General features: G+C 43.9%; 1 protein-coding gene and 1 pseudogene across 2 annotated transcripts in view; both read right to left on the reverse strand.

The window, feature by feature from the left end:
* Positions 1-22,270, reverse strand: part of AADAT (aminoadipate aminotransferase) — a 170,503-nt gene that overhangs the window by 87,097 nt on the left and 61,136 nt on the right. For both annotated transcript variants that reach the window (XM_077477205.1, XM_077477206.1), the window contains exons 3-5: positions 12,314-12,482; positions 9,894-10,026; positions 7,031-7,105 (exon numbers count right to left, since the gene is read on the reverse strand). In XM_077477205.1, the coding sequence (XP_077333331.1) occupies positions 7,031-7,105; positions 9,894-10,026; positions 12,314-12,482 (377 nt within the window). The remainder of the gene's footprint in view (positions 1-7,030; positions 7,106-9,893; positions 10,027-12,313; positions 12,483-22,270) is intronic.
* LOC143979578 (5S ribosomal RNA) lies at positions 3,507-3,625 on the reverse strand (annotated as a pseudogene).

A 22,270-nucleotide genomic window follows, 5' to 3' on the forward strand; every position in this document is an offset into this window, starting at 1 on the left:
AGCAAGTGAGAGCATATGTAATGCTGCCACAAGAGAACTGCGGCGAAAAGAGCGCTCAGGCTTCAAGAAAATGGCCGCCAATGTAACTAATAGGAGATCCTAAAGAAGATGGCTGCTGAAGCTCACCAGGGCAATACAGGCTTTCCCATATCCAAGATGGCCGCCGGACAGCGCCATGCGGTGACAGAACAAAACTAGAAATGTGTTGCCTGCCTACAGCCAGAACAACCTCCACAGACCCTTTTGGGACCCCCCAGATCGGGACCAGGACCAACACCAGCCACACAGAGCCCCCACAGGTGAGAAACCAGTGAACCCACTCACACACACACCTGCAGTACATGCAGCCACCCCCCTTAGAAGGGGGAAGGAGGGGAGATAGGGACTTGGGAGAGAAGATAGGGAGGTGAGGTGGCCCCCGAATTGACCCCCCAGGGAATGCCCAGCTGCTCACCCCACCGAAGCAGGGAGAGCCGTACTTGCCAGTCCTGAAGAGCTGGGAGACATTCCATCACAGAACTACTCCTGCGCAGTTACAGGGTAGCTGCTGGCCTGGTATACTGTAATCTAGACAGCAGTAGCCCAGTTATATGTATACCCCGGAGCATTGAAGCTCACCGACCACCTCTGGAGCTGAGGCATGTCGTGGCCTCCCGAGCCTTAGCCTGTCACCAAGCCGGCAGTTGATAGAAGATCCCATGATCATTCATCTTGAGCAAAAAAACATCAAACCTGCAGCAAAAACATGGACCGAGAGGGCCCACAGGGTTCCTAGGTCATTCTCCTTACTAGGCAAAATAAAAACTGAATCTGCTGGGAGCAGTGAGGAGGGTTGATAGCACAGGGTCCGCCCCCCTGGGGCGGGATTAAAAGTTCTGTGTATTGTGTAACAATTTTGCCTAGTTCTCCTAATGGCAGGCTATACAACCCATTTAGTTACAGAGAGGAGCTGTGTCGGTCGGTGAATATAAGAGAAAATCCTATTTTCTTAATCGTACATCACGGGATACAGAGCCATAGTAATTACTATGTGGGATGTCCCAGAGCAATGCTAACTGAGGGGAGGGAGACACAACAGAATTGTAGCAACATGAGACCAGAGGAGTTATGCTGCAGCCTGCAGCACACTACACCCAAAGGCGATACCCTCATACCTTTTTACATTCACCTGATAAAATCTGGTAAATGTATGGACTGAAGCCCAAGTTGAGGCCTTGCACATTTGAACAATGGAAGCTTGGTGATGTACTCCCACGAAGCACTAAAAGTCCTAGGAGTGCGCTTTTGATTTGAGAGGGTGGAATCCTCCTCTTTAAACCATAAGCCTGAACAGTTACCTGCTGAATCCATTTAGAAACATCAGTTTTTCGAATCTGAGCAGTCGCCTTCAAGTAGACCTTGCGTGCTCTTACCATATCAAAAGAATGTAGTAATTTTACTTCCATAGAATAAGGTTTTGGAAAAAATGAAGGTAGAACAATATCCTAGTTTGGATAAAAACTAGACACTACCTTCGGTAGAAAGTTAGGAAGAGGACACAATACTATCTTATCCTTGTGAATAATCAAATATGGCTCTTACAAGAAAGAGCAGCCAACTCTGAAACCCTTCTTTCAGAAGATATGGCTACCAGAAAATTAGTTTCTTTATCAAAAAGACCAAGGGAATATGCTGTATTGGCTCAAAAAGGCTATTTCAGCAATGCCGACAGAACTAAAGCCATGTCCCAAGGGTTCATGGTTAACTTAACCAGAGGATTAAGTCGTGTTACCCCCTGAATAAGCTATGAACCAAAGAATGTGAAGCAAGTGGTTGTTGAAATAATACCAGGAGGGCCGAAATCTGGCCTTTTGATAGTACGCAAGGCCAGCTTCATTTCTAGCCCCATCTACAGAAAGTCAAGGATTCTACATACAGCATACTTCCTGGGGTGCCAACCCCTGGATTCACACCAGGAGACATATGCTTTCTAGACTCTAATCTATGATTCTGGAAGCCAGCTCCCTGCATTAATCAAGGTAAATACCACTGGACCTGACAGCCCACGCTTCTTTAGAATGTAGAAATCAACAGCCAAACTTTAAAATTTAGTGTTTGTAAGGTAGGATGGAATACCGGACCTTGCGATAGAAGGTCTAGCCATGGTGGTAGGGTCCATAGGTCCCCTACCACAATCCTTATGATCTCTGCATACCAAGATCTTCTGGGCCACAAGAATCGCGATCTCCCTTCCTTGATCCTGTAAAGCAGTGGTGGAAGCAGCAGAATAGGAGGAAATGCATAAATCAGTGAGGACTGATTCCACAGGAACACCAAAGCAGATCTATGTCTGGGATCCCCCATCTTCGGCATATTGTCAGGCAGATATCAGGGTAAAGGGAACATTCTCCTGGGAACAACTGCTGGTGACTCAAGTAGTCCGCCTGCCAATTTTCTATTCCTGGAATGAATCCTGCCGATAGGCAAGGCACATTGTTTTCTGCCCAAGTTAAGATATAATTCACCTCTCTCTGGGCCTCAGGATGTGTCGTGCCCCCTTGGTGATTGATATAGGCCACTGCTATGGTATTGTCGGATTGGATCCTGACAGGACAATTCCGTAACCTGAAAATCCAGGCCCTCAGGGCCAAGCATGCTGCCCAGGTCTCTAGAATGTTGTTTTGCCGCAGCTTCAAATGAAACTGAGCATAAGTAAGGGCCTCGAATGAAGCCACCATCTTTCCTAACAACCTCATGCAAAATCGAATAGAAGGATTCTTCTTTGCTATGACCATCTGAATAAGTTCCTTTATGGCACTGATCTTTGCTTGGGGTAAGAATACCTTTTTCTGGGCTGCATCAATAATCAGACCCAAGTATTCCAATCCCCTTTATAGTTTTTTAAGGAGGATTTCTCTAGGTTGAGAATCCAACCTAGGTATTCCAGGTAGTTGATTGTAGATCATACTTTGGTCTAAGCGGGCTACCAACTAGTCAATCAAGAGCAGATCTAGGTAAGCTATAATCGTTATACCTTGGGGCATTAATCTGGCTACAGGAGGGGCCAGACCTTTGTAAATACTTGAAGTGCAGTAGCTAGACCGAAAGGCAGAGCTACAAACTGAAAAAAAAAAGATTTTCTACCTCGAAACGTAAATATTTCTGGTGAGTGAAAAATTTAGGTACATAGAGGTATGCATCCCTGATGTCTATTGATGCCAAAAGTTCTCCACCTTGTAGGACAGAGACTACTGATGCGGAAAGAGCGGATATTCAGAACCGGATTAGATATTTGAGATCTAGAATAGGTCTGACATACTCATTTGGTTTTGGTAACGTAAAAAGGTTGAAATAAGACACCCCCAATCCCTGCTCTTGCATGGGAACCACTAAGATAAATCTTTTGAGACAAAAGATGGTCCAATGTTTGAAAGAGAGACTTCTTTTCCTCTGGAGTCTGAGAAAATGAGGAGACCTTCAGAACTCAAGTTTGTACCCTAGAGTTATTGAAGAAGTCACCTATCTGCAGCCTATGGCACCTGGCATTCCTAAGTGGTCTGCCATCTAGGTACTGACCAGGCCTGACCCTGCTTAGCCTCTGAGATCAGACAAGATCGGGCGCTTTCAGGGTAATGTGGCCGTAGCCTCTGAAACTCTTCCTGCCAGACCCTTGAGAACTGCAGAAGTCTTACTCCCCACTTGAGCGAGCGGGGGTGCTCCCTAAGGAGGCTTCAGTTTCCTTTTTAAACTTGAAGGCGAAGGCCATCGTGCCTGCCTGGAAGCAGATGCTCCGGGCACTGGAGAAGGTTTAAATAAAACACGTTTACTCCTCTTCCAAACTAGCAAAAGGATACTTTTTCCACTAAAATTTTTTTGGATGTATTTATCCAAATCATCCCTAAACAGCCGTTCACCGTGAAAAGGAAATCTAGCCAGGAGCTTTGCATGACGCTTCGGCTGACCAAGTTTTAATAATAATAAGATTCTATGCTTATGCACCAACCAAGCGTAAGGCGCGAGGCTTGAAGAATAGAACCTGTCATGACGTCTCTTGCCAAACATAATACTGCTGGTAACTTGGCTAAATCCTGGGCCCGCTGATCAAGAATAACCTTGAGCACCTCTTCAGACTGGTCTCTCAAAGATTGACATACACCATTTGCTGTTAGCGCATGTTGAGGCATCAGAAAAAAAGTGTTTTTTCTTTTTCAAGAGGAATTTCCAACTTTTTATCCATTGGATCCCTAAGCATTTGAGCATTGTCTAACGGACAAGTCAAACTTTCATTCACAGAGGATATAGTAGTGACGATTGCTGGTACCTTCCATATCTTAGTGAATTTTTCCTCCATAGGAAAAAGTGTTAAAACTTTATAGGAGGAAAAAAATATTTATCTGGGTGATCCCACTCAGAATATATAAGCCCTTTCAGCAATGAATGGACAGGAAAGGCATGCGCAGCTTGAGGAGGCTTTAGTGAACCCAAACAAGAAAGTGGGCATATCAACCGATTCATTGAAGAGTAGAAAAAAAGTGGAGCAGATAAATTCAGTAAGAATTGCACCATCAATCTTTCAGATTGTGAAGCTGATCCTCCCCCTCCCCCCGCATTTGACCCCTCAGAAGTGGAGTCATCAGCCTTCTCATAGTCCCCTAAGGGAAATCGCATTTTATCCTATTCTGTGATGCAATTAAAGCCACTAGCCAATTCCATCATGCCTTGAGGAAAACCCTCTTCAGTAATATGGACAGGGGCTGCAGTGTTGAAAACAATTGCAATATTTGATAGCCCTGATCAATTACTCTGACCGGCCACCCCAGAAACTTTCCAGGAAGAATGCCAATGTAGAGTGTATAGAGCTTGCAGGAGTCCCTTTTAAGCCCTTTTTGAGGTGTTTCTACCCCCCTTCTGCCAACAGCCCGATGCACAAATGTAGAGGGACTACCAGAAGAAATCACATCCACTGCTTGAACAAATAGTCCAGCAACTGCCGCTGCTATTTAACGCTCAGCCTGTTGCTTTTAGTAAATGTGTCACCACTTACATACCTCTTTGTAGCTTTTGTGCCTCTCTGACAGCTGCAGTCAGCAACAAAATAAAGTCTTTTAAAATTACCCCCACGCTGGACGTTGCTGCACACCAACACCACGCTAATCCATGCCCACTCCATGTTCCCACCATGCTCTCCCCCCTCCTCTTTTAAAAAAAGAATGCTTTCCTGTGCGAGTGTGGGCCTCGGATCCTATGGGATCGGCGTGTGTATGGGGGAAAGGCGGCGAGGAGGAGGGCTATGACAAGCCACCGTACAGGGGCAGTGGAGAACAGAGTGGCATCTGCCGATCGTTCTGCTTCTCCCTCTATTCAGAAAGAGGGGGAGAGATTTTGTCTGGGTGGGGGGTGTTTTTTAGAGAAAAATCCTGCGACTGCAAGCCGGAGGAAGCTGCAGCTTCTGCTGACACAGCATGATTTGAGAAAGCATAACAAGGTACATGCTCTATACAGCCTCCAGTGGTGACTTTTAGGCATGACAACATTTACTTTTTAAAGGAGAACATTCACAAGAAACTTTAAAATTCTTTAAAATTCTTTAGAAGTCTCCACTTACCTTTCCCCGCCACAGGGTTTTCTGTAGTAAAACCAACAGACCCAATCTTCACCTCTCACGGTGGGCTCCGTTTAAAAAACCTTCAGGAACTGGGGCCCCCTCTTTATCGGGGATCTGCACTCCTGGACCCATAAAACACCCTGCCAAACTTAAGGCTGAAAAAGAGAAGCGTTACGGGCTAAACCTTGTTTCTTCTGGCACGAGGCCCGGGTACCATTCAAAAGACACTTTGAATGGATCCAGCTGCATAGCTAGCCCCAGCAAGGATTGCACCAGTGGAGCTCAGCACAGCACATCTTTACTCATGACCAACACCTTAGACACTAGCGAAAAAACTGAGGTACACCAAGTAGTGGGAGGGGTTATATAGGGAGTGGACATCCTATCTTAGGATGTGCCAGTGTCCATCACATGAAGGTGGCCTATAACCCACATAGTAATTACTATGGCTTTGTGTCCCATGATGTACGATTAAGAAAGTAACCCTTTCTTTGGCGTGCAAGAGGAATAGAATGGTCAGTGCTTAGGGAAATGGTGGGATATACGTTGAAACTCCAATTAAATATTTTGGTCATACCCCGCATAGACATCAGAGAGGAAAAGTAGAGCTGATTGTCACAGTGGAGTGTAGTGTGCAGGGGACAGAGGCAGCAGTGGGGACACTTATGTAGCAGAACTAACTGTCAGATCTAAGCACAGTGTGAAATGTCAGAGGATAGTGGCAACAGTGGGGACAATTGTGGGGCAAAGTTGACTGTTAGAGTGGATTACAGTATGGAAAAGTTAGGAGATAGTGGCAGCACACTAGAAACTTGTGGACTACAGCTGATTGTCAGATCCAAGTGCACTGTGCAGGTGATGGGGGGGGGGGGGTAATGGGAAACACTGAAGGGGTGCCAGGAAGATAAACTACAAGTGAGGCATATATGCAGCAGCTGCTGAGGTTCCAAGGAAGGATATTTGTGTGAGCGGAACTGTGATGGTGTTGGGAATAGTGGAGTGGGGAACTGAGGTTCAGTTTTTGCAGCTTCTGGTTTCCAATGAAAACTGAGACACATTGGGGGTTATTTACTAAAGGAAAATCCACTTTGCACTGCAAGTGCACTTGAAACTGCTCTGAAAGTGCATTTGGAAGTGCAGTCGCTGTAGATCCGAGGGGGACATGCCAGGAAAATAAAAAACAACATTTTAGCTTGCACATGATTGGATAATAAAATCAGCAGAGCTTCCACTCATTTCAGATGTACCCCTTAGATTTAGAGCGACTGCACTTCCAAGTACACTTGCAGTGCAAAGTGTATTTGCCTTTCGTAAATAACCCCCATTTCTAAATGTGTCCCAATTTCTGTTGGGTTACTTGTAATACATAACGGATTGATCAGATCGTATAAAAAATATTATTACTTATTTGATAACAAAATCTTGACATACAAAAAGACTACTTACGGCAGATATAGTTCCTGAATAGGTCGGTGTATCCAATAAAACATTGTCTCCAGGGTTCACAAGCATTTCAAATACCTGAAAATATTTGCTTATTGGCATTAAAACATGTTAAGTCAGAAGTTCAGGCACAACTTTATTTAAATTTTCTTTAACGGATTTGTTTTATATCTGTTTTTTTCATTGAAATTGTATATTGGTGGATTGGTTTTAATAACATACTATTTTTACATACATACAATATGTATATTTATACATACATGTACAGTGTAAATAAAAATGTCAATTCCAGTATAGTTCATTATGGTTTATGGGGCATAGATTCTGATATTAATGGTTATTTTATCCTACTGAAAACTAGTCAGAAATGGTTTATGTTGTTGTAATATGTGTAGCCTTACCAATTAAGGTAGGTGCATGTGCTAATATACTGTATATATTTCCAACACAGTAATACTGGGCAGTCACAGAATCTCATACTGGGTAAGTGTGGCGGTTTTTACTAAAATGGAAGCATTTAACATCTGGTACAGCTCTGCAAAGAAACCTTCCAGGTCTTTGTGTAGGGTTGCCACCTTTTCTTCAAGTCAAACCCGAACACTTTTGCGGCGCACAGCAATTTTTTTTATAGTATAAACTAAACATATATTTTTCTACTAAATAACATTTCTAATCATATGAAGTTAATAACAAGAGTCCCCCTTTACATCACAGTCCACAGAGTTCCCTTTTACATCTGAACTCGGAGTTCCCTTTCACTGTAAGGGGGGACTCTGCAGACTCTGATGTAAGGGAGAACTCTGGGGACTCTAACATAAGGGATGCTCTGGGAATACTGAGGGTGTACACTGAGAACTCTGATGTACGGAGAAGATTCTGATGTAAGGGGAAACACTGTGGCCTCTGGTGTAAAGGGGAACTCTGAAGTAAGGGGTGCTCTGAGAACCCTGATTTACCTGAGCCCACGTACACACGGTCGGAGATTTTGGCAGCCAAATCCGTCAGATTTTGTCTGTCGGATTTAGTCCGATGGATTGGGTCCGAAACTGTTGCATACACACGGTCGGGCCAAGTTGTCTGATTTAGCGGTTGCCAAGAACGCGGTGACGTAATTTCGTTACGATGGGACTACATTCAGGCTAGTAGCCAATAGCTTTGATCTGAGCATGCGTGGCACTTGGTCCGATGAAAATGCTCTACACATGATCGGATTAGGTCCATCCGGCGCAGTTGGTCGGGAAATATTTCCAACATGTTGGAAAATTGGGTCGGACGGAGATTCGGACGGAATCAGTCCGATGCATACCACACACAGTCGGATTATCTATCTATCATGGTCTGATGAAGAAGCTGTAGCTTCGAAATGCATTACCATTCCTTGCCACTGTGAATAATCACACTTCCTGTTCCTGTGAAGTCACGACCAGCTGCTTCTTGTTTCCTGCCTCCTGGTTCCCAGCATTCTCTGGATCCCTGTAAGATCACACCAGTGCCCCAGGCTGCAAAGGGAAGACTTTTATGAGACTCCAGGACTGGCGATTTTCACCACATACTGAACTCATCTACTTTAACCTGTGAGTTACTACTTGTTTTTATTAAATATATGATTTATACTGCATTCAGTCTGGCGCCCCTCTGTTCCCATTTCTACACAGAGCTCATCGCTTCACTCTAAGGGAGCTGCCTCCAGGTGCTAATCATACAAGATCTCAGATCATTTATGGACATTATGTTTTAACAAATGTTTTAATATTATGTGTGCTTATTCACACACATTTTATGTATACCTATATTCCAGTTGCTATATAATTTTATGTTATCACCATATCTAGCGCCGCTGTTCACCCGTTTTTACAGTCGGATTATCTGACCACACGGTCCGATAAGACTCATTCCGACAGATTCTCCGACCGTGTGTACAAGGGCTTAGTGTATTTACTCAGAGGCAAGAGAGAGAAGGGGAAGACTTCAGTTACAGACGGATGGATGGATGGTGAGCTCACTCAACCCTTGACAGTCAGCACCTCTCATCCAGATGGATTTGAGGCTGCTGGACTTCAAATTTCCAGCCCTCACTTTCCTTTTCTGAGGCACAGTGCCAGGGATTGGAGTGTGGGCAGACAAAGAGAGGTGGGGGGAAGAGGTGCAGTTTGAGACCTCTCTCCTCTGCCCTCTGTATGTGTTTGGGGGGGGGGGGTTTGTTAGTGTTGGCTTTGGGCAGTGTGAAAGAATGTAACAGACACTCTCGGCTGAAACAACTGCAGTCAGTAACCCTAGCCATAGTCCAGTCTAAATAATGTGTCCGGGTTTCAGACAGGTCAAAACCTGGACACATGATTCCAAACCCAAACTTTCCGGGTGAATCCTGGACAGGTGGCAACCCTATCTTTGTGCCAAAGCTTAACTGAACAATCTGAAGTTAGAAGCAAATTGGCTACCATGCACAGCTGCACTAGATTCTGAGTGCTCTAGTTTTATATATATATATATATATATATATATATATATTTTTGGATATGTATTATAGCAGAAAGTAAAAAAATATATATATATTTTAAATTGTTGGTCTTTTTTTGTTTATAGCGCAAAAAATAAAAACCACAGATGTGATCAAATACCTCCAAACAAAGCTATATTTGTGGTTAAAAAAAGGACATAAATTTTGTTTGGGTACATCATCGAACAACCGTGCAATTGTCAGTTAAAGCGACGCAGTGCCACATCACAAAAAAGGGCCTGGTCATTAAGGGGGCAAATCCTTCCGGGGCTGAAGTGGTTAAAATTGCACTCATCCTTTTTAGGAACAGTAGTCAAGCAACAACACTAAGAACATTCTCTATAACAAATTTTGGATTCAGCAGCTTACTTTAGACAGGCCCTCCTGACTTCCAGAGGTGACGCACAGCTCCATCTGACCTTTCTCAGGGCTGTAACTAAGTGTAGGCGGGTTGTGCATTTTCTTCTGTAAATCTTTCAACCAGGAGACTAATTCAGGAATTCTATATAACAAATATATCATCATTAAGACTTGCATTCGATGTATTTGATGCAAATGTGACTATATAATACAAATAGTCCTGTTCATTTTTATTAGCTAGCTAATGCCTTAAGTGTGCAGCAGAAAATGCATACAATAATAAAGACCTATAATGCTTTGACACCCTTCTAATACACAGTAAATAGGGGAAAAAAACTCAGATATTCTGTCTCATCAAAAACTGTCTCTCATGAAAGCTGATTGTTTGAAAGGGTAGCATTACTCATGTGTACCTTGAGCAGGTCTAGTTCTGGGTCTATGATACATGATGTTAAGTAAAGTCACTGAATCCAGGGTTCTGCATTTTGTGCACTGACATTTGAAGAACCTAAATTTACTGACTTGATACTGTGCTGAGATTAGCATTTAAATGCATTGCTGTTGCTCAGAAGACATAATCTGCAACCAGAACCTGCTTTTTACAGCTGACATACAAACTTCTGATGTTCAACCCTATCCTCTATATCAGGGATATGTAATTAGCGGACCTCCAGATGTTGCAGAACTACAAGTCCCATGAGGCATAGCAAGACTCTGACAGCCACAAGCATGACACTCAGAGGCAGAGGCATGATGGGACTTGTAGTTTTGCAACAGCTGGAAGTCCGCTAATTGCATATTCCTGCTCTATACCTAAATCATTGTGTTTGATTAAAGTAGCCCTCCTTTTACATAGCTATTCAGAATAATAATTGACACTTCAATTTCTACTTGGAACCCCTGAATGGGTGCAGAATACAGTACACAACAATGGTCAGTGGAACAAAAGCAGCACATTTTAAGTTTTGTCAGCTTATACCATAAACATGATATATTACATATATAATATAGTACATAAAGTATGCAGTGCTTATTATCCATCTATAGTGTGCATTTTTTTCATAAACATCCATCGATGGACTTGATAACATACATCCCTTGTGACCAACCTGTGACTTGAGAACCACATGCAGTCCTTTGGCATTTGCTATATTGGCCCTTGGAACAGTGTAGTTAGTAGGGGGAGTGGGGGAGTGTAAGCACTGATTTGTAAAGGGGTAAAATAGTGCTGAGCTCTAGCAGCCTCAAGTAAAATTTCCCAGTATGTCGCTATATTCTGCAGAATATCTCTAGTTTCCAACCAAACCTGTAACAAGTCGACCGTCTATGATCATCATTTCCTCTAGTATATCTGCAGTTTCTGATAGTCCTCCCAGTATAATTGAACATTATATGCAGTCCTTTGGTGATGTGAAGGGCTGCAGTAAGTTTACATTATTCACTTGTCAACTGCAATACGTATATATACGCTGCAGTGTACAAATGGTTTGCTGCTGTTTCTTCGGCTTACCGTTTCCACCTGTTCATCCAAGAAATTATCTGACGGTGCAGCCGGCTCCTCCCATGAGCGATCAAAGAGTTACCGTAATACTCTTTAATCGACTCTATAGCCTTGGAGGACCGGAGCAACGCAATGACATCACTTCTGGTCCCAGTTGAAAGCAAATAATTGTATTTTTTATTTTTTGCGACAGATCAAAACATTATTTTTTTTAATCTTTTGCTTTTAAAAAGGTAAAGAAGAGATTTGGGATATTTTTGGGATGTTTATATGCCTTGTAGTAGGAATAAAAGTGATAAAAAAAAATTAAAAAGGGGACAGTGTAAAAATAAAAAGTAGAATAAATATCCCTCTGTACTCGCACGCAGAAGGGAACGCCAGAGCAAGAATTCTAGAGCTAGACCTCCTCTGTAACTCTGAGCAGGTAACCTGTAAAGGCGTTTAAAGCGTCGCCTATGGTGATTTTTAAGTACCGCAGTTTGTCGCCATTCCACGAGCATGTGAAATTTTAAAGCATGACATGTTAGGTATCTATTTACTCGGTGTAACATCATCTTTCACATTATACAAAAAAATTGGGGTAAATACTTTTTTATTCATTAAAGTGTATTTTCTTTCCAAAAAAGTGCTTTTGCAAAACCTCTGCGCAAATACTGTGTGACATAAAAATTGCAACGAGCACCATTTTATTCCCTAGGGTCTCTGCTAAAAAAAAACGAATTATAATGTTTAGGGGTTACAAGAAATTTTCTAGCAAAGAACACTGATTTAAACTTGTAAAAAAAAAGTGCCAGAAAAAGCCTTGAGGGAAAGTGGTTAAAATACAGCACACTACAGAAATTAAAGTAACTTACCACTCATGCAATTATGTATATATAAAAAAAAACATAAAACGTTATTTTTCCAGCCTTAGCAATTATTATTTTACCCAGGTGTTGCAGAGTACTGTAGAGCTTTCTTCATCAAACTCTCTCCAATCTCTATGGCTGTGCCATCATCCAATGTTATGCTGGCAGCTTTGAATGGGAATGTATTCGGATTTGGAATCCCCCCAGCTAAAGATATCGTTGAAGGTGGAGACCTCATTAATAGCTCAGCTAAAAATAAAATATAAATATTTTAGAAATATTAAATGGAAAAAAAATGAATTAAGTCTTTTTTTAGATTGGCTGGCACCACAAATTTGACCACTGATATTAAAACACTAAAAGACAAGACCTGCTAATTACATCAGGCCCTCCATCCCAATACTGACTTGCTTCATTAAAGTGTAAAACTGAAAAACGTGCAAGGAAAAAATTAGAGGCTGAAAGAAAGGAAATTGCATAATATATAGGCTGTCTTGCCTTCGTATTCATGCACTGGGTAAGGCAACTTTGCATTTCTTCTGGTAAAATCTTGGAAATGTTGAGTGTTCCCAATCTCATGGGGTTAAACTCCACTACAGTGTATACATTTTTTCGCCGGGGATTTGGAATTCTCACTGCTCCCAGAATCTCAGAGGGATTGTAATGTCACTTTCCTGGGTGTTGTGGGCAGGAGCTGGGGATAGGTGTGGTGTTTTTTTTTCTTTCCCCACAGGTTTTTTTTGTACACCTTAATTCGGCAATTTGGTTTGAGAAGGGGGTCCTGATAAGCAGACCTTACTTTTTATTGCAAGGTCTTCTTTAACCACTTCAATACCAGGCACTTAAACACCTTCCTGCCCAAACCAATTTTGAGCTTTCAGCACTGTCGCACTTTGAATGACAATTGCGCAGTCATGCTACACTGTACCCAAATGACATTTTTATCATTTTTTTCCCACAAATAGAGCTTTCTTTTGGTGGTATTTGATCACCTGTACATTTTTTACTTTTTGCTAAACAAATAAAAAAAGATCGAAAATTATGAAAAAAATATGTTTTTTTGTTTCAGTTTCAAAACTTTGTAAATAAGTAAGTTTTCTCCTTCACTGATGAGCACTGATGGGGCTGCAATGACGGGCACTGATATGGCGGCACTGATGGGCACAGATGAGGTGGCACCAATGAAGTGGCACTGATGGGTGACACGGATGGGCACTGATAGGTGGCACAAATTGGCACTGATCGCTGGCACGGATTGGCATGGATAGGCAGTATGGATGGGCATGGATAGGCGGCACATATGGGCATGGATAGGTGGCACAGATGGGCATGGATGGGCACTGATAAGTGGCATGGATGGGCACTGATAAGCAGCACGGATGGGCGCTGATAGGCGGCATTATATTGTACTGATGGATGCCAATCAGTGCCAAACAATAATGCATGCCAATCAGTGATGCCTATTGTGGGCACTGATCGGAATCCATTGTGGGCACTGATTGGCATCCATTGTGGGCACTGACTGGCATCCCTGGTGGTCTAGGGTGGCATACCTGGTGCTTTGCATCCCTGGTGGTCTGGTGGCATCCCTAGTGGTCCAGTGTGGGCATCCTCGGGGGGGGGGGGGGCTGCACTAATAGTCGATCAGCACAGACCCCCCCTGTCAGAGGAGCGGCCGATCGCCTCTCCTCTGCTCGCATCTGACAGATGCGAGTGAGGAAAAGCCGATCACCGGCTCTTCTTATTTACACTGTGATCAGCCTTGGAGACTCTTTACCGAGATCATAGTTGCTTTAACAATGATCGCCATGATGCACTTCCACAGGGGCGCAAATCGGCTCAAAATCCTGAGGACGTCATATGACGCCCGGTCAGGATTTGGAAACCATTTTGCCGTTGTCATTTTGCTATAGGGCAGGCGGCAAGTGGTTAAGCAGCTGGAATGAAAATGTATACATAACTACAGTTTTTTTTTAGTCAGCAGCTACAAACAGTGCAACGGCTTAATTTAAACAATGAGGTACTTACCAATGCCTGGGGTCCCCAATGGGGAACAGATGGCAAAAAATAAAACTCTCCCTTACTCCCTTTAAACAAAAATAAATAAAAAAGTTTTGCCTTTAGTCTCAATTTAAAGAGAGCGAGGAACAGGTGGTGGGACAGGTGAATATAAATGATCTTCTATATCAGGAATGATTTATGGATATTTGACAGAAGTAGAGTATCTTGTGTAGTAACTTCTAGAATCATATCCCCCAATACTTTAATGGGACACCATGTAGCACAAAATATTTAGGCAGAAGACACACCCTTGCCACACAAGCCACTCCCTCCCACCCTACCAACCCGCAAATCATGATGGATTAAAGTGCAACAATGACAACGATCATTCAAACCCACTAGGACTTTCTTTTTTTTTTTTAGTACTACATTCCTTCACACAAGCAGTTAAAGACAACCACAACAAAAATCTGTTCTGAAGGGTTTTTGGAAAATGTAATGCAATAAAAAACAAATGTTAAAACATAAGAAGGGCATGTCTGGCATCCACATAAAATTTAAAAGCAAGGGATTTAGAAAAAAAAAACATATATACTCTCCTAAGAGGAAGCAGTCCCCTACCAGCTCTGCACTGAGAACTGAGCGATTAAAGACCACTGATCACTCAGCATTCTGTAAACAGGGAGCTGGGGACTGTCAGTCTCCAGCTCTCTGCTCTGCCACTGGAGCGCTGGGCTTTGGAGGGGGTGGATCACTGAGAGGCTGAGCAAGCTTTGGTCCAGACTTCTGGGAGGATCCCGACCATAAAGTCTAAATCTTTTTAGAGCCTGGACCAGCTCTGTGATGTGACCCGACAGCGGGCTTCAGCCAAAAATGGATCACAGAACGAACTGCACTCATGTGATCCATAGGAGAAATATCTCCTGTGATCCATAGGAGAAATATAGTCAAAATAACTTTTAATGTCTAGGAACTACATATCCCATGGTACCTTGTTGCCTACCAGCAATGATTCCTGTACTGATTCCGCCTCCTGAAATAGCTCTTCTCAGCACCTCAGAAGGCAGGCTCTGTGAATTCTTTGGCACAGCAAAGCCCACTCATAGGGCATAATCAATATGTGCAACAGAATTAAAGTAAATTTGTAGGAAGCTTCACAAACTAGGTTTACTAAATTTTAAGTAATAAGAGTTGGCTAGAAATTGAAAGATTATGTAGAAATTAATATATGTATTTAGATTTTGACCATAGGGTGCATTAAAATGAAAAAACACAAGGGATTACAACCCCTTTAACCGGTTCCCGACCAGCGTACGACGATGTACGTCGACAGAATGGCACGGGAAGGCATATTGGCGTACAGGTACGTCCAATCTTCAATGCCGCTCTGCCATCGGGAGCGCGCCGCCGGCGGCGCACTCCCGCGCTGGTCGGGACCCCCGTGAGTCCGGTCGCGGGACCCGCGGACTCGATCGCCGCGGGCATACCCGCGATCGTCTCACAGGACGACTGAATGGAGGAAATGCCGTGTAAACAGCATTTCTCCATTCTGCCTAGCAACTAGTGACGCTGATCTCTGCTCCATGTGATTGGAGCAGAGATCAGTGTTCACTAAATGAAAGCCCAACCCCCCCACAGTTAGTAACACACCCCTAGGAACACTTAACCCCTACACTGCCACCCACTGGTTAACCCCTTCACTGCCAGTGTAATTTACACAGGAATCACTGCATTTATATAGCAGTGATTACTGTATAAATGACAAAGGTCCCAAAAATGTGTCAAAAATGTCCGATGGGTCCCCCACAATGTCGCAGTCACAATAAAAAACGTTGATCGCCACCATTACTAGTAAAAAAAAAATAATACAAATTATTAATAAAAATGCTATAAAACTATCCCTATTTTGTAAATGCTATAACTTTTGCGCAAACCAATCAATAATCGCTTATTGCGATTTTTTTTACCAAAAATATGTGGAAGAATACGTATCGGCCTAAACTGAGGGAAAAAAATGTTTTTTATATATTTCTGGGGGATATTTATTATAACAAAAAGTAAAAAATAATACGTTTTTTTCAAAATTGTCTATTTTTGTTTATAGCGCAAAAAATAAAAACCGCAGGGGTGATCAAATACCACCAAAAGAAAGCTCTATTTGTGGGGAAAAAAGGACGTCAATTTTGTTTGGGAGCCACATCACACGACCGCGCAATTGTCAGTTAAAGCGACGCAGTGCCGAATCGCAAAAAGTGGTCTGGTCTTTGACCAGCAAAATGGTCCGGTCTGTAAGTGGTTAAAGTAGAACTATAAGCAAAACTTTCTTTCTTATTTTGGATAAAGGGAGGGTTACAACCCGTCAGATTTTTTTGCAGGGATTTCCCTTTACTGCCTGTCAGGGTGGATCACTAGTAAAAAGGCTTGATTTCAAGTGTAAGTAAACCCATCCGTAAAACATTTTTATTTCCGGCACGTGCCGGAAATGTAACACTCCCATTGGTTGTGCTCTCAACCAAACTGTCAAACCATCCAAAGGCTGGTGTCATAACTGATCACATATGCAGGATCATGGCAGTTGTAGATTAAACAAAGGCAAAGATGGCAGCTTCCTTGGCTCAAAACGATAGGAGGGTTTACTTACACTTTAAATCAACTCGATTTAAATCATAATTTTTAAAGAGCAACTGTCATCTCTTTCCTGCAGCGGCTCCTCCTCTGACCCGCTGCTGACTCACCAACAGCCCCATTCACTTTAATGGGACAGCTGGTGATGCGGCAGTGACACAACAAGGTAAGCAACGTGAAGGCAGCAGGTGAGTGGATGCCCGCTAACAAGCGCTGCCTTGATGGATGAAATGACAGGTGTCCTTTAAATGTAATAACTTATTCTTGCTGGTAGTTAGAATCTTAAATATTTGCAAACAAAATGAAGGTTTCCTATTTAGAATAATAAGCTGTGAGGTTAGTAAAACAGTGATATCAGAACCGATTCAATCATACAGTTTGTAGTGTACATAGATTTGCAAAATAATGGGATTAAGGAATATTCCTGAACTTTGTTTTAGCTTCATGTTTGTGTGGATGCATCAGTGCAGTGCATGTTATCTCAGTTTGCAGAGCTTGGATTCATTGAAAAAGTTTACAAAAATGCAAATATTGCAGAATATACAGCCTCATGCTACATAACTAAGCTCCCTTTCATGCTGAATAAACTAAATGGTTAATGTATCTTAAATAGAAAACTACAGTGCCTTGCGAAAGTATTCGGCCCCCTTGAACTTTTCAACCTTTTGCCACATTTCAGGCTTCAAACATAAAGATATAAAAATTTTATTTTTTTTGTGAAGAATCACCAACAAGTGGGACACAATTGTGAAGTGGAAAGAAATCTATTGGATTTTTGAAACTTTTTTAACTAATAAAAAAATGAAAAGTGGGGCGTGCAAAATTATTCGGCCCCCTTGCGTTAATACTTTGTAGAGCCACCTTTTGCTGCGATTACAGCTGCAAGTCGCTTGGGGTATGTCTCTATCAGTTTTGCACATCGAGAGACTGAAATTCTTGCCCATTCTTCCTTGCAAAACAGCTCGAGCTCAGTGAGGTTGAATGGAGAGCGTTTGTGAACAGCAGTTTTCAGCTCTTTCCACCGATTCTTGATTGGATTCAGGTCTGGACTTTGACTTGGCCATTCTAACACCTGGATACGTTTATTTGTGAACCATTCCTTTGTAGATTTTGCTGTATGTTTGGGATCATTGTCTTGTTGGAAGATAAATCTCCGTCCCAGTTTCAGGTCTTTTGCAGACTCCAACAGGTTTTCATCCAGAATGTTCCTGTATTTGGCTGCATCCATCTTCCCCTCAATTTTAACCATCTTCCCTGTCCCTGCTGAAGAAAAGCAGGCCAAAACCATGATGCAGACACCACCATGTTTCACAGTGGGGATGGTGTGTTGAGGGTGATGAGCTGTGCTGCTTTTACGCCAAACATATCGTTTTGCATTGTGGGCAAAAAGTTTGATTTTGGTTTCATCTGACCAGAGCACCTTCTTCCACATGTTTGGTGTGTCTCCCAGGTGGCTTGTGGCAAACTTTAGATGAGACTTTTTATGGATATCTTTGAGAAATGGCTTTCTTCTTGCCACTCTTCCATAAAGGCCAGATTTGTGCAGTGTACAACTGATTGTTGTCCTATGGACAGACTCTCCCACCTCAGCTGTAGTTCTCTGCAGTTCATCCAGAGTGATCATGGGCCTCTTGGCTGCATCCCTGATCAGTCTTCTCCTTGTCTGAGCTGAAAGTTTAGAGGGACGGCCAGGTCTTGGTAGATTTGCAGTGTTCTGATACTCCTTCCATTTCAAAATGATCGCTTGCACAGTGCTCCTTGGGATGTTTAAAGCTTGGGAAATCTTTTTGTATCCAAATCCGGCTTTAAACTTCTCCACAACAGTATTACGGACCTGCCTTGTGTGTTCCTTGGTCTTCATGATGCTCTCTGCACTTTCAACAGAACCCTGAGACTATCACAGAGCAGGTGCATTTATACAGAGACTTGATTACACACAGGTGGATTCTATTTATCACCATCAGTCATTTAGGACAACATTGGATCATTCAGAGATCCTCGCTGAACTTCTGAAATGAGTTTGCTGCACAGAAAGTAAAGGGGCTGAATAATTTTGCATGCACCACTTTTCAGTTTTTTATTTGCTAAAAAAGTTTAAAATATCCAATAGATTTCTTCCACTTCACAATTGTGTCCCACTTGTTGGTGATTCTTCACAAAAAATTAAAATTTTATATCTTTATGTTTGAAGCCTGAAATGTGGCAAAAGGTTGAAAAGTTCAAGGGGGCTGAATACTTTCGCAAGGCACTGTATCTTTAGATAGATGTTTAACTCCAAAAGCATTTTATTAAAATTTGATTAAAAAAATAAAAATCAGATTTAAATAAAATAAAAAATCATACATTTTTATCCACCCTGCTTCCTGTCCCATAGCCAAACAGGAAGTGAGAGGAAATTCCTGAAAATGAAGGCACGATCCACAGCAGGTTGCATTTTGTGTTTTTCAATACACATTTTTCATCCATTGAAGTCTATTAACCAAGTACCAGAAAAAAAATCCCTGGCAAATGCATAAGTGTGAAATATTGGTTCCATTTAATTTTGTACGAATATATGGACGTTGAGGAATTGCTAACGGGAGGAATGCGTTTTGGATTGGTTATCCGTTGAATGAACCGAAGGCTTACTGATTGGGGACATCTGGTGAGTGGCCATTCTGCTTGGTGAGGGTGGCACAGTTTTGGTTATTTTAGTTGACACAAGTGGACTTTTGATTAGAAGATGATCGGTGATTAAGACGGCACAGTTGGAGCAATCGAATTAAAATATCGCACAATAAGGACACTATATTTTTTGCAATTATAAATTAATGTCTTGTGCATATATTTTGGATAATATGGGGGCACAGTGATTATTTAGTGAATATAAGTATTATTAAGCATACCCTATTGAGAAGGGGGTAGTATAAATAGTGAGTGGGAGGCGCAATCCCCTAAAGATATATATATACATCATTCACTTACCCTGGTTTTTCTGGGGGGGGGGGGACTAAAGCCGCGTACACACGTAGCCGTCTGTCCGACGTACTTAGTCTGGCGGACGTCCGCCAGACTGTCCGTCGAAATTTCCGAACTTTTTCAGCGGACTAATACGGCGTACTAAGTCCGCCGTACTTTCGAAATGAACGGACTCGCCCACACACGCGGAGGAAAGCCCGCTCATTTCGAGCGCGTCTCCAGGTAGGCGGGGCCCGCGAAAGAGACGTCGCTGGCCCCGCCGCCTGGTATGGACTTAAAGGGGAACCCCAACGCCGAAAAAAAATCGGCGTGGGGGTCCCCCAAAGTCCACAACAGACCCTTGTCCGAGCACGCTACCCGGCCGGCCAGGAAAGGGGGGCGAGCGAGCGCCCCCCTCCTGAGCCGTACCAGGCCGCGTGCCCTCAACATGGGGGGGTGCCTTGGGGAAGGTGGGGCCCCGCGGCCCCTCCACCCCAAAGCACCTTGTCCCCATGTTGATGAGGACAAGGGCCTCTTCCCGACAACCCTGGCCGTTGGTTGTCGGGGTCTGCGGGCGAGGGGCTTATCGGAATCCGGGAGCCCCCTTTAATAAGGGGGCCCCCGGATACCGGCCCCCCACCCTATGTGAATGAGTATGGGGTACAATGTACCCCTACCCATTCACCTGTAAAATAAAAGTACAAAAAAAACCACACAAGATAAAATAATTTATTGCACAGCTCCGGGGGTCTTCCGTCTTCGGGGGTCTTCTCGCCGGACTCAGCCCGGTCTTCTGTCGCCGCCGCCGTCGCCACTGCCGCCGCCTTCCGTTCTTCTTCTTCTTCTTCTCCTTCTTCTCCTGGAGATGTTGACTCGACGCTCTCTCCGGCCACAATGCCAGGGACGCGCTGTGCGGCCACTTATATAGTGACAAGGGGCGGTGTCACATGGCTTTATGTCACATGGGTTGGTGTCACATGGTGACCCCGCCCCCTTACGATGTCACAGTCCCCATGTGACATCAACCCATGTGACCAACCCATGTGACATAAAGCCATGTGACACCGCCCCTTGTCCCTATATAAGTGGCCGCGCAGCGCGTCCCTGGCATTGTGGCCGGAGAGAGCGTCGAGTCAACATCTCCAGGAGAAGGAGGAGAAGAAGAAGAAAAAGAACAGAAGGCGGCGGTGGCGACGACGGCGGCGACAGAAGACCGGGCCACCGCCTGTAAAAGAGCTATAAGAAGGCGCGGTGGCCCGGCAGAAGAACCGAAGAGGGGGACAAGACCCCCGAAGTCGGAAGAAGAGGCCGGCAGCGAGGAAGAAAGCCGGACTCCTCCGCTAGCAAAAGAGCTACAAGAAGATAGCGGAGGAGTCCGGCGAGAAGACCCCCGAAGACGGAAGACCCCCGGAGCTGTGCAATAAATTATTTTATCTTGTGTGTTGTGTTTTTTTTTTTGCACTTTTATTTTACAGGTGAATAGGTAGGGGTACATTGTACCCCATACTCATTCACATAGGGTGGGGGGCCGGTATCCGGGGGCCCCCTTATTAAAGGGGGCTCCCGGATTCCGATAAGCCCCTCGCCCGCAGACCCCGACAACCAACGGCCAGGGTTGTCGGGAAGAGGCCCTTGTCCTCATCAACATGGGGACAAGGTGCTTTGGGGTGGAGGGGCCGCGGGGCCCCACCTTCCCCAAGGCACCCCCCCATGTTGAGGGCACGCGGCCTGGTACGGCTCAGGAGGGGGGGCGCTTGCTCGCCCCCCCTTTCCTGGCCGGCCAGGTAGCGTGCTCGGACAAGGGTCTGTTGTGGACTTTGGGGGACCCCCACGCCGATTTTTTTTCGGCGTTGGGGTTCCCCTTTAAGTCCATACCAGGCGGCGGGGCCAGCGACGTCTCCTTCGCGGGCCCCGCCTACCTGGAGACCCGCTCGAAATGAGCGGACTTTTCTCCGGGCGGGAAAAGTCCGCTCATTTCTAAAGTACGACGGACTGGCATACACACGGCCGGATTGTCCGCCGAAATGCGAGTCCGACGGACAGAATTTTGGAAAAACCGAAATTCTAAGTCCGCTGTACTGTCGGGTCAAAAAAGTATGCCGGAGGCTACACACGGGGGGATTGTTTGGCGGACTTGAGTTTGCCGGACTTTTCCACCGGATTGTTTGATCGTGTGTACGCGGCATAAGACTGGGATTGCAGCGGACCCTCAAGCACAGCAAGGGGGAGGTTGAGCGCCGGTACAACTTGGTATTTTTGATTTCTAGGCTTATGCATACAATTATATATTTTATGAGCAACTCTCACCATTTTGTGCTTTTTTCTTTTCTTCCTTTCCTAAGGTGAATGGGAGTTCATGGTTTTAAACAAGGTTTCCTGCAAGGAGATTTTTAGAGCTTTATCTTACTTTCTCTTAGATCGCAAATTCTGAATTTCTGTCAGCCAGACAAGAATGACACTAAGAGAGCTAATGT

The sequence above is a fragment of the Lithobates pipiens genome, unplaced genomic scaffold (genome assembly GCF_037356315.1).
Source record: "Lithobates pipiens isolate NorthernLeopardFrog02 unplaced genomic scaffold, aLitPip1_a1.2 Scaffold_13, whole genome shotgun sequence".
Lineage (NCBI taxonomy): Eukaryota > Metazoa > Chordata > Amphibia > Anura > Ranidae > Lithobates > Lithobates pipiens.